This window comes from Phasianus colchicus, chromosome 29 (assembly GCF_987193195.1).
Source record: "Phasianus colchicus chromosome 29, bPhaCol1.hap1.1, whole genome shotgun sequence".
NCBI lineage: Eukaryota > Metazoa > Chordata > Aves > Galliformes > Phasianidae > Phasianus > Phasianus colchicus.
The window spans coordinates 1,929,640-1,942,282 of NC_143464.1; the positions used below are offsets into that span (position 1 = coordinate 1,929,640).

The 12,643-nt window shown below is 49.8% G+C and overlaps 2 protein-coding genes across 2 annotated transcripts; one reads left to right on the plus strand and one right to left on the minus strand.

The window, feature by feature from the left end:
* The first annotated feature begins 3,434 nt into the window (after positions 1 to 3,434).
* Positions 3,435 to 4,367, plus strand: LOC149914531 (olfactory receptor 14J1-like). The gene has a single exon (XM_090126652.1). It carries the CDS (start codon positions 3,435 to 3,437, stop codon positions 4,365 to 4,367), a length of 933 nt encoding a protein of 310 aa, XP_089982778.1.
* A 5,819-nt stretch (positions 4,368 to 10,186) lies between these two features.
* On the minus strand, positions 10,187 to 11,146 carry LOC149914532 (olfactory receptor 14C36-like). The gene has a single exon (XM_090126635.1). The coding sequence runs from the start codon at positions 11,144 to 11,146 to the stop codon at positions 10,187 to 10,189; it is 960 nt and encodes a 319-aa protein (XP_089982761.1).
* Positions 11,147 to 12,643: the final 1,497 nt, after the last annotated feature.

Consider the following 12,643-nt stretch of genomic DNA (forward strand, 5'->3'; position numbering starts at 1 on the left):
CAGGAAGAGCTCAGTGCACTCTCACAGAGGGCAGTCGTCCTTCCTTGTCTCCTCACCCATCCACTGTAAAGACTCTGTATCCCCCTTGTGCTGCAGTCCAGTTGTGGAAGCCATATAATTGTGTCTCTGTGGTCCAAACAAGAGCTCAAGCCTGAAACTGCACAAAAATTTCCGGCTCATCATATTTGGGTGTTTTCAACAGTGCAAAACACATGCCAATTGGGAAACATCATTAGATTTAGCATGGCTGAGGAGCGCATCTATGGTATTTGTGTTCAGAAGGTGGCACACAGGCATCGGACCCATTGTGAGGCTTGGAGTTGTCCAAGCAGCACAGACACTCTGAGGGCATGGCTTTCCTAAAGGCTCTGTGCTGCATTTGCAGCTGCATGTGAGTGTGCAGGACAACCCAGGACACTGCCATGACTTCTGAGGCCAGTCACATGAGAGCCCATAGAAAACTGAGGTTTCATCAGACGAAGAACAAAGATGTGTGTCAGCTCTGTAGTGCCTTGAGCTCCAGAACAGGCAGCAGATGGAGAACAGAGGAAGATCTGCCTCTTCTTTTGAGAGCTCATCCCTTTCGCCAGCTGCATAACTGCATGCTCCATGGAGACAAGTGAAAAAGGCACACTCAGGTGCCCTAAACAAAGGGGTCTGTTGTCGTACAAGATGGCCAAGTATATCTCCATCCCCTCTCTGGCTCTCAGCTGATGCTCAGGAAGGAGGTGTCTGTCTCAGGGATTTCCCACACACTTCCCAAGCACTAGCACACATCCAGGAGCACCCCAGGCACCTTGGTCATCACCCAGGCTCTGTGTGTGAGCAACTGACTCCCTGCTGAAGGACCAAGGACTCAGAGCAGGAGCTCACATGCAGGCAACTCCTTGATCATGCCTGAACTCAACCAGAGGAATCCCAGCTCCTGTTGGTCCGTGGGGAGCAGAATCCCATTTCCATTGCTGGGTTTCCATGTAGGGATGAGGTGCTTGCACTGCCTCAGCTGTATCAGTGCCCTGCCCAGGGTTAGTCCACCCCTCCCTGTCCTGGTCTGTGTGCCCTTTTTGTTTTAGCAATCACACTCTGGTAGGACTAAGTATGTCTGGAGTTAGTCACTGTCCACTGGACGTTTGGTGGTTAATTTAAAGTACAGTACAAAGATTTCAAAGTACAGTCATGGTGCTGTTGTCTTTCAGGAGCTGTTGGCCATGGAGACCCAGGGACATCTCAGCAGAGATCAGTGGGTTGGATAGAAATGGCATCATCTGCTGCTGAGCTGTGCTGGGCTCCTGGGACAGAGGGAGCTCCTACAAGTCGTCAGTGCTGCAGTGAAACAGCTGTGCCCAGGAGCAGCTCCTGTGCAGCATACAGCAGGACTGGGAGCATGATCTGCAGGTGACAGAGAGAAGGAGGGGGAGAGCTTGCAGCCTGCATGGCATCTGAACAGGCTGAGAGTCCACTGGAGGAGCATTTCTCACAGCCCTTGACAAGGTAAGTCTCTCATTGCAGGCAGTGCAGTGGCTTTTATTGCAAGGATCACTAAATTTGGGACATTCCATTGCAGATGAGGCAGCTGACACTGTTTCTTTATCAGTGAAAAAGACCCACTCTAGTTGAGGGCTTCCGTGCTGCAGCATCAGAGCACAGCCCTGAGGGCTGCGTGTCCCAGGACGGCTGCAGGCTGTGCAGCCGGGGCTGCAGCCGGGTGCCCAGGGCTGTCCTGCAGAGCAGGTCCCTGCTGTGCCCCAGGGGCTGTGTGCCGGGCCAGGGACTCTGCCGCCTGCCAGGCTCAGCACTCAGCACTCAGCACTCAGCACTCAGCACTCAGCACTCAGCACTCAGCGCTCAGCACTCAGCCTGCCCTGGGAGCTGCCCAGGGCGCTGCAGGGAGACGTGTGGGGGGAAGCAGGGCAGGGCAGGGCATGTGCCTTCTGCTGCCACAGCTGCTCCCTGTTGCAGGGGCTTAGAACTCCAGGGCACTTCTGAGGGCACTTTGCAAGAGGGAGAATAAGGCAGTTGTTATGGTTCAGGGTGGGCTTTCCTGAGCCTGTGCTTTCTGTTTTCTCTTCACTTGGCTTTGTGGGAATGGAGTTTGTGATTTCAGAGAAGAGACTGAGACTCCAATACTATCACACTGAGAGTTACCAGGCCTCGCAGCAAATTTCTTTATTGCCCCTGCATCCATACAAATCACCATTGCCCTGTGTTCAGTGTCACCAGGATGTGTGTGACCTGACCCTTGGCACCTGCAAACACTGAGATTCCCGTGGGCCAAGAGGGGTTGGCAGGGCAAAGCTGTGCACACAGCGTCTGTAATGTACCTGTGAGCCCCAGGTAGGGTACGTGGGGACAGAGAAGCAGCTGCAGGCAGGGACAGCTGCAGGCATCAGAGACATGGACAGGGAGGGAGAGAAGAGTGCTGACTGCAAGGGCTGGGAGAGGAAAATGGGCACCTCACTGCCATCCCTGCAGTGCACATAGCTTCCCTACAGCAACCCCCTGGCCTGTTTTCACAGTCAGCCTGCGCATCCATTCCTAGTGCATGAGAACTTGATTAAGAGTTGCATTAAGGGCTCACCTCTCTGATAAATGCTGACTTTAGGGCGAGGAATGAGCTGACTCTCTTTCTAGGACACCCCACGTTCTGGGCTTTTGACTCTGCTCCTGTGGTTCCTCCTGGGCTGAAGTCAGCCCTGCAAAATATTGCAGCTCTGCCACGGCAGCTCTGTGTTCTCCAGCAGCACCATGGAGAAGATGCCTCAGTGCTAAGGCCATGGAAATGCTGCTGGACGGCAGTGTCCCAGGAGAGAAAGGGAGAGCTGAGATCTTCCTCTGGTACAGTAAGGAAGACGAGAGACTTGGAGTTCTGCACAACTAACCTTTGCTCTTACTGGCAACCAGAGTCTTGTCAGGTTAACTCCTAGAGTGTGACCATCCTCCAGTGGTGCAAACACAGAGCAGATCAGGTGGACCAATCATTTGGAAGTGCAGGGTATGCTCTTTGCCTCTCTGACATCAAAAGTGACACTGACACCTGAAGTGTCTCACAGTGATCAAGGATTTCTACCTTAAAAACACTTTTCATGAATGCTGGGGCAACTGAAGAAAATATATTGACAGAGCTCTGCTGTCCAGTTTTGAGAAATTTGTGGAAAGCTCCTTGATACCTCAGGTTTTTAATGTGAGATTACTCTATTTTTCAATTGTTTTATTGCTGTAGAACAGAGCTGACACATCCACAGCCTGCAGCAGAGTTCCTCGTACTCTGTGGCACCGTCAGCCAGCAGCAGCCAGAGTTGAGAGGTCTTGCAGAAAGGACGGAGGCAGTGTAGGAGGTTTCAGAAGTCACTGAGTACGGTTTGCTTGGAGAAATCTGGAGTAACATTTTCCCTTTTTTCCCTCCTCAAACAGGTGACTATGCCTTGAGGCAGCAGATGCCCAACAGCAGCTCCATCAGCGAGTTCCTCCTGCTGGCGTTGGCAGACACGCGGCAGCTGCAGCTCCTGCACTTCTGGCTCTTGCTGGGCATCTACCTGGCTGCCCTCCTGGGCAACGGCCTCATCAGCACAGCCGTAGCCTGCCACCACCGCCTGCACACCCCCATGTACTTCTTCCTCCTCAACCTCGCCCTCCTCGACCTGGGCTGCATCTCCACCACTCTGCCCAAAGCCATGGCCAATGCCCTCTGGGACACCAGGCACATCTCCTATGCAGGATGTGCTGCACAGGTCTTTTTCTTTCTCTTCTTCATCTCAGCAGAATGTTCTGTCCTCACCATCATGTCCTATGACCGCTACGTTGCCATCTGCAAGCCCCTGCACTACGGGACCTTGATGGACAGCAGAGCTTGTGCCACCATGGCAGCAGCTGCCTGGGGCACTGGGGTTCTCTATTCCCTGCTGCACACTGCCAACACATTTTCCCTGCCTCTCTGCCAAGGCAATTCCATCAATCAGTTCTTCTGTGAAATCCCCCAGATCCTCAAGCTCTCCTGCTCTGGTTCTTACCTCAGAGAAGTTGGGCTTATCATATTTAGTGCCTTAATCTTTCTTGCTTGTTTTGTTTTCGTTGTGCTGTCCTATGTGCAGATCTTCAGGGCCGTGCTGAGGATGCCCTCTGAGCAGGGACGGCACAAAGCCTTCTCCACGTGCCTCCCTCACCTGGCCGTGGTCTCCCTCTTTGTCAGCACTGCCACATTCGCCTACCTGAAACCCCCATCACTTTCTTCCCCATTTCTGGACCTGGTGCTGGCACTGTTATACACAGTGGTACCTCCTGTAGTGAACCCCCTCATCTACAGCATGAGGAACCGGGAGCTCAACGATGCCCTCAAGAAACTATTTCTATGTATGTTTTTTCAGCATTAATTATATCTTCATCATCTTCACATGATTACCACATACTCAAGAAAAGCTGGGAATGGCATCATGTAATATTTCTTTTTTTTTTTTTTTTTTTTTTCCGCTGTTAATTGTTTTTAATTATTGCAATAGTTTTTACTCCACTTAAATAATATTAATTGATATTTCCAATGTACTTTTTTTTTTTCTTACTCCTGAAATCTTTACTATTCTTCAAGCACTTGGCTGTTTGAGTAGATTAAAAATAATAATAATAATAATAATGAAATTAGACTATGATCTGTATCTCAGAGAGCAGCCCTGCACACAGAGGGCTGCAGGAACCAAGAGCCCAATGCCACACGTTGCAGCAGCCCTGGTGTCTGTGGGGCTGCCCCTCACCGCCCGCTGGGCGCTCCCTCTCTGCTGCCTTGGAGTTGTGCTGCTGCTTCCCTGGAGCCACGGCCATGGGCAGCAGCAGGACGTGCTCTTGTGCTGCTCTCTTTGCACCACCTTTGCACGCTGTTCTCCTTTCTCCTTGCACTTGTGTCAGCCCTCAGGTCCTGCATTACGTAGCAGACCAACAAAAAAAGGACACTTTGCCTGCAGTGTGCCTGGAGTTGTTTTAACAGCTTGGAAGAGCATTGCCATGTCAACAGACTGAAGGCTGGACACTTGGGGAGGAGGGAATCCTGTGAAAAATGAGACAGCCTTGCTCTGCCCAAAACGTTCCCATCATGATGTAGGATGTTGTGACTGCAAACTTGTTTTTGATGGGCTTGTTTATTGCCACCTCACTCACAGCCCTGGATGGCGCACCTGTAAACCTAGGAGCCACAGAAGGACGCCAGAGAGATCCTTGAGGTCCTGCTGGAGACTTTCATGCTTCAAAACTATGAGACAAGCACGCTTACAAGTCAAGGACCCCCCACCTCTCTCTGCTGGATCAAAGCTGGAACCAGGACCTGTGATCTCTTTCTCTGTCCTCCCCCCCCCACCCCCCACCCCCAAATCTGTCACTCCCTTTTCTTTCTTTTCCTCTCACAAAGTTGTCAAGTAACACAAGGCTTACTTTGGTTTCTTATAACATCACAAGGTGTAGCTGCACATGGAAATAAGTGTAGAAGTGCCAGTACCTTACAGATAACTGTAGTGCACAGATTCACATTAAACTGATGCCTGTGTCTGGACACTGAGTGTCAGTTTCACTGTTATCCAACCAGGGGTTGCAAATCAGCTGAGGTTCCCCATCCGCGCTCGTTGTGTAATCAGTGCAACCCACTTACTCCAAGTGGCATCAGTTGCATGATGGGTGGAGGGAACCTTTCGTTTAAACATGCAGTTCAGCACTGGCAGTCGAGGTGCCAGAGGAGCTGTGTTTCAGTACCGACCACTTCAGAAGCAGCCCGAATCCCCTCATATGCAGCTAAGATCTCCTTCTCAGTTGCAGTGTAGCACTCTTTGGACCCTCTTTATACTCGCCTCCAAAATCCCAGGCATCATCCTCGGGTCTCTCCTGAGGATCTTTACCACAAACTCCAAGTGGGACCTTTCTCTCCAGCAGCAGTGTACAGGATGTTCTTTACATCCTGTCCCAGCCATACTGGCCCTAGGGCCATGGCACGGGCTATGTCCTCTTTAATCTGTTCAAAAGCCTGCTGCTTTTGAAATGTAAAGTCATTTTTCATCCACGACACCTGATGAAGGAAGTGCACAATAAGGCTATAGTTTGGAACATGCAGTCTCCAAAAGCCCACTACACCCAGAAAAGACTGTGTCTCTCTCTTGCTAGTGGGTGGAGACATAGCAGTGATGTTGTTGGTCACATCTGCTGGAATGTGATGACGCCCATCTTGCCACTTTATACCTAGGAACTGAATCTCCTGGGCAGGTCCATTCACTTTGCCTCGCTTAATAGCAAAACCAGCTTGCAGAAGAATTTGGATTATTCGCTCTCCTTTTGTGAAGATGACTTCTGCTGCACCTCCCCACACAACAGTATCACAAATGTAATTCAGGGATCCTTGAAATGCCCACCTCGCTCTTTACTCCAAGTTCTCTCACACATTACTCTGGGTTTATTCACATTTTGTGTGTGTGTGTGTTTTACTCACACTTTCCTCAGCGTTTACTGAAACATTTCTTCAAGTTTACTCACACGTCACTCTGGGTTTACTCAAACTTTTCTCCGATTTTTACTGACACCCTGCTCCGGGTGTACTCACGCTCTACTCCTGGTCTACCCACACTTTGCTCCTGGTCTTTCTCACACTTCAAGTTTATTCACACTTTAGTCCAGCTTTATTCACACTTCTCTACGTGCTTTACCCATACTTCACTCTGGTTTTTACACACACATTTCTTTAGATTTGCTCTCAATTCACATCCAGTTTTCTCTTCCGTCCTCCCCATGGGCAAAGAACCCAGAGTTCTGTGGTGGCACCAACCTTTCTGCCACTTATTCAAAGCCTGCCATTTCCTAGACTGCTCTGCATCCCTCACCACCCCAGAAGAAGGAGAGAGAAAAATACCACTTGTGAAGCCACTCCTTCAGCCATTCGCCCTAACCCCTGAAATCCTTTTGCATAGGTCGCAGGCTTCCCTGAACAATTTCATCACTGCTTACCTGAACTATCAAGAATGGGTAGTAATCAGAGGAGCGAACCAGACCTGGGACTTTTCTGGTGATGCTGGTGGTGCAGGGAGGCCCCAGGGAGGCCACGCACTCTGGGAGAGGTGGAAGGGCCGAGAGCTAGTAGATGGGTTTAACAAATGGATCACAACAGCAACGATCTGAGGAGGAATGGTAATTTACTAAATCCTACTGAACCAAAGTGTGCCCAAAGTGTGAGTCCCCACGACAGTACAAGGGAAGCACATGCCCTTCTCTGCTGCAAACTGAGTGGGGCCTGAGGGAGAGCCACTGTGGTGCAGTCTGGATCTCCACCTATCTTCCTCTTCACACCATGTGCTCCAGGGAATTCTGCCCCTCCCCTCCCATCAGAATGCTCAAAATGCCCATAAAAGGCAGCAAGTGGAACCAGAACGCTAACTCTTTAACTCCCACTGCTTCACATGATGTTTTGGTGTGGAATACTGACATTAAAAAAAATCACAACACCACAACAGCCAGGACCTCACCACCCTCTCTCTGAAAAGATCCTCCCAGTCTCTAATCTAAATCTCAACTCTTGTAATTTAAAACATTTGTACCTTGTGATATCTGCCCATGTTAAAAGTTGATTTCCCTCTTCTTTCTGAGCTCTCGGTGAGTACTGGGAGGTTGCAATGTGTTCTCCTCCAGGCTGTTTCTTCTCCCATCTCCCTCAGCCTGTCTTTCCAGGAGAGGTCCTCCAGCCCTCTGATCACCCTCGTGGCTTTCCTCTGGACCTTCTCTAAAAGCTTTACATCATGCTCCAGATGGGGCCTTCTGAGGGCTGAGTAGAGAAGGACAGTGCCCTCCCTTGCTCTGATGACCACCTCTCTGTTGATGCAGCCCAGGGTGCAGTTGGCCTCTCAGGCTGCAAGCACACACTTCTGGCTCCTGTTAAGGTTTTCATCTACCATCTCGAAGTCCTTCCCCTCAGGGCTGCTCTCTAGGAATTCAACCCTCATGCCTGGGATTGTCCCGACACAAGTGCAAAAACTGGCATTTGATCTTGTTGAACCTCATGCTGTTTCTTTGGGCCCACTTTTCAAGCCTGGCCAGGTCCCTCTGGATGGCACCCCTTCATTCTGTCATGCCAACTGCACCACACAGCTTGGTGACATCAGCACACTTGCTGAGGGTGCTCTCTGTCTCATCATCCATGCCACTGATAGACGTTGAACAGCTCTGGTCCCAAGGCTGACCCCTGTGGACATAACTTGTGATCAGCCTCCACCTGGTGGAGCCGATTTCCCAGAGAGCCATTTACCACAGTCCTTTGGCTGCGACCTTCCAACCAATTTCTTATCCAATGAACACTCTGCCCTTCAAATCCATCTCACACATCTCTCCACAGAGATAAGGAAGTGATGTGGGACCATGCCAAAGGACTTCCAATAGTCCAGGGAGATTTCTGTACCACTCTGTGTAACTGATGTACTGACAAAGCATCCACATTATCATTCTGACCATAAGGAACCAGGACATGTATTGAACTGTGGGGAAAATACTGATTTCTCATTTAGATCCTTGTAATATTGAGCTAAAGAAAGCATTGTAGATCCTAGGACTAAGGCTGTGTTATAGTAAACACACATCTTTTTGCAGCACACACGAAGAAATTGTTTATTAGATTGATTCTTTGCTTACAAGTGGCACCTGGTAGATAAGTGTGTTTCTGTAACTTAGCAACCTTCCCTTCAGTACCCAGAGAGCTGTTATTGGAATGGTCTGGAGTTCAGCAAAGGAATCATTACCAGAGCTGCAGTGACACAACAGACTGGGTCTGACAACAAGAACAGAAATAACAACTTGTACACAGGGGTAATTTGGGAAGTTATTATTAAATATTAGGGAAAAAAAGTCAGGACATGAGACAATAAAGATTAAATAGAAACATGGCATATCACTTGGATTAGAGTAAATAGGTAAGGAAGAAGAGGATGTGAAATCCTAACTAACAGTGAGCAGATGTATGTGTTGGAAATAATTTATATTATATAGAATAACAGTAAAATGTGTTGTGGGTTAGGTGCAGTTTCAAACAATATATTAACGTGAAAGGGACGCAGAATTCAATAGCTGATCCCAAGTGTGCAGAAAAAAACAAACAAACAACAACAACAAAAAACCCTGCATTGATATGTAGCCATTGACACACACAGTTTGTTGTCTTTGGGTTTTAAGCAAAGAAAGAATAAAACACTTTGTGCCTCAACCCAGGAATTGCTGAGATGTGTTCTCTCCCCTGTCCTGTAGAGGGGCAGTGACAGAGCAGCACAGGGGGCACCTGGGAGCCAGGCAAGGTGAGCACAGCGCAGCTGGGCGCTGAGTTCCAGGCTGATTTTGGGGTCCCAGCCCCGCAGCATGAGGCTCCGTGTGCCTTCCCCTCTGCAGGACAGCCCGGCCCCACCGCCCCACAGGCAGCCCCTGGCAGCTCAGTGCAGGCACTGTGTGGGGCAGCATGCGTGCAGTGGTACAGAGATGGGCCCCCAGCACAGCCCCTGACACCACATGTCCTCCTTGTCACAGCACCTACTTCCTCCCCTTTAGTTCATCTTCCTCTTCATCATGGTGCACCCTGGCTCACCTTTTAGCTCTTTCCCCCCAGTTTGGCAAACTTCCATTGCTTGTTTTGCCACAATCAACAACTTTCTATCTTGGTCTGGTGTAAGTGCAAACAGTTATATCAAACCCAAGAACAAATCCTAGCACCTGGTGGAGGCAAAAAAGTGATTTCAGAGCTTCTGTGAAACAGGATCATTGATAAAAACAGGGCTGTTCACACACCAGTCAAAGCTAAACACAGAAGTTTTATGACGAGCACAATCTGATTCCTTCTGCTAAAGTAATATATTGTTCAACCGGCTAATACATTGATCCCATTTGCTAATCAAGCCTATATCAGCTCCACGGTGCCTGCTGGCATCTCATTTGCCTGCAGACACAGAGGTGGAACATGGAGGCTGTGAGAAAGTCAGCACTGAGCCAGAGTTCCTATGGGCTCCAGGAGAAAGAGAGCACGGTGATGCCTCAGTACAAGTGGAAGGAAGCCAAACATATGTGTAGCACCGTGATAACCACTAATGATAATTACACACACACACATAAATATGAACAGCAAAGAAAAATGAAGTGATAAACATAAATAAATATTATAATCAGTAAGGAACATAAGTTTGTTATTGCACAGACTGAGTCACTTGTTGAGACAGATGTGAAGTTTATCCCTGCTGAAATGTGACCAGGGCATCATTTTCCTCACTGTGTTCTTGAGCTCCTGGTTCCTCATGCTGTAGATGAGGGGGTTCACTGCTGGAGGCAACACCGAGTACAGAAATGACACCACCAGGTCCAGGGATGGGGAGGAGATGGAGGGGAGCTTCAGGTAGGCAACCATGGCAGTGCTGACAAAGAGGGAGACCACGGCCAGGTGAGGGAGGCACGTGGAGAAGGCTTTGTGCTGTCCCTGCTCAGAGGGCATCCTCAGCACAGCCCTGAAGATCTGCACATAGGACACAACAATGAATACAAAGCACCCAAAAAACACAAGGATACCAACCACAATAAGCCCAACTTCCCTGAGGTAGGCATCTGAGCAGGAGAGCTTGAGGATCTGGGGAATTTCACAGAAGAACTGATCCACAGCATTGCCTTGGCAGAGAGGCAGGGAAAATGTGCTGGCAGTGTGCAGCAGAGCATGGAGAACCGCAGTGCCCCAGGCAGCTGCTGCCATGGTGGCACAACCTCTGCTGTCCATCAAGGTCCCGTAGTGCAGGGGCTTGCAGATGGCAACGTAGCGGTCATAGGACATGATGGTGAGAATGCAATACTCTGCCGATATCAGAAAGACAAACAGGAATGTCTGGGCAACACATCCAGCATAGGAGATGTGCCTGGTGTCCCAGAGGGCATTGGCCATGGCTTTGGGGAGAGTGGTGGAGATGCAGCCCAGGTCGAGGAGGGCGAGGTTGAGGAGGAAGAAGTACATGGGGGTGTGCAGGCGGTGGTGGCAGGCTACGGCTGTGCTGATGAGGCCGTTGCCCAGGAGGGCAGCCAGGTAGATGCCCAGCAAGAGCCAGAAGTGCAGGAGCTGCAGCTGCCGCGTGTCTGCCAACGCCAGCAGGAGGAACTCGCTGATGGAGCTGCTGTTGGGCATCTGCAGTTCCCGGGCATGGAGTCCTGTGCAGAGTGCAGAAAATAATGACAGAAGTCAAGATAACTTGCAGACACTCTCCTCCTGCTATACTATAGAAATGTTTCTTTCTCTTTGAAAAATGTTCATTTAACTCCATAACTTCAATTTCCTTGCATGAGCTTTAGTGTACCTTAAGAAGTAGAAGCTGAAAGAGCTCTTACTTTCCTCTCATTTCCTAATCATATCTCAGCTTCCTAGATAATTTCCTCTTACAATCAATTTCCATCCCTCATATCTTTATGCTGTCTGCACTCACAGTGCCCATCCCTACCTCTTTTCCGCACTTAAATTTCTGTTAGAGAAAGCTGTTTGTTTTCAGGATATGAGCATTATTCATGTCAGCAGAAAACGATAGCAATTTCAGCTGAAAGCACTTTAGGAGAATGTTCATATAAGGGCAAATTGTGAATGGTACAATTCAGGATTCTCAGAGATGTGTTCATATTTCACATCTCCTTTCAGAATTCCGCCTCCAACTCATTCTCCTTCCCTAAGAACAGGTGTTGGAAAATCCCTGCCTTGTCTCTCCTCCTGCAAAGCACCCTTGGAAAAAAACACCCAGTGGTGAGTGTAGCTGTTATCCCCATGCCCCAGGCAGCAGCTGTGGCAGCAGAAGACCTCTGCCCTGCCCTGCCGTGGGACTCCTTCCTCCCACACATCTCCCCGCAGCGCCCTGGGCAGCTCCCCGGGCAGGCTGAGTGCTGAGTGCTGAGTGCTGAGCCTGGCAGGCGGCAGAGTCAAAGCCTGCAGTGAGACTTACCTTGTCAAAGGCTGTGAGCAGTGCTCCTGCAGTGAGCTCAACACCTGCTCAAACCATACACATCCTATAAGCTCTCTGCCCTTTCTCTCCTCTCCTCCTGTCACCTGCAGGCTGTGCTGTGCAGAAGAGCTGCTCCTGGGCACAGCTGTCTCTCTGCAGCGCTGCCCACTTGTAGGAGCTCCCTGAGTCCCAGGAGCCCAGCCCAGCCCAGCCCAGCAGAGGATGTCATTTTCTCTTCCTCACTGCTCTCCCTGGAGATGCCCTCGGGGCTGCAGGGCTGGCAGCTCCTGATAGACAACAGGGTCATCTCTGCAAAACGTACTTTGAAGTCAGATGAATTAATCACCAGTAGCCAAGCTGATTTCGGAAGCATTGTTTGTCCTAACAGATTGTGTGTGCCGAGCAAAGCTGCCAATGCCCCATCTGGTGTCATGGTTTTATGATTCTTGTTATCAGTATTCCACATCATAACATCATGTAAAGCACCGGGAATGAAAGAGTTAATACTCCAGTTCTGTGGACGGACAACTTTCTGGATACCTGGTTCTCAGAAGAGAAGAAGAACCGCATATCCCAGGGGACTCTGAGTTCAGAGGGGAAGATAAGCCGTGGGAGGAAGACCTGGGATCTCTCACTTGCTCGCTGCCTGGCAGTGTGTGGCTGCGCGCCCCAGCCGTGCGCCTTCAGTTCAAAGTAAG

Bases quoted from the DNA above. Each gene is read 5' to 3' on its own strand.
- LOC149914532 (XM_090126635.1), bottom strand. From the start codon at position 11,146: ATGCCCAACAGCAGCTCCATCAGCGAGTTCCTCCTGCTGGCGTTGGCA.
- LOC149914531 (XM_090126652.1), top strand. From the start codon at position 3,435: ATGCCCAACAGCAGCTCCATCAGCGAGTTCCTCCTGCTGGCGTTGGCA.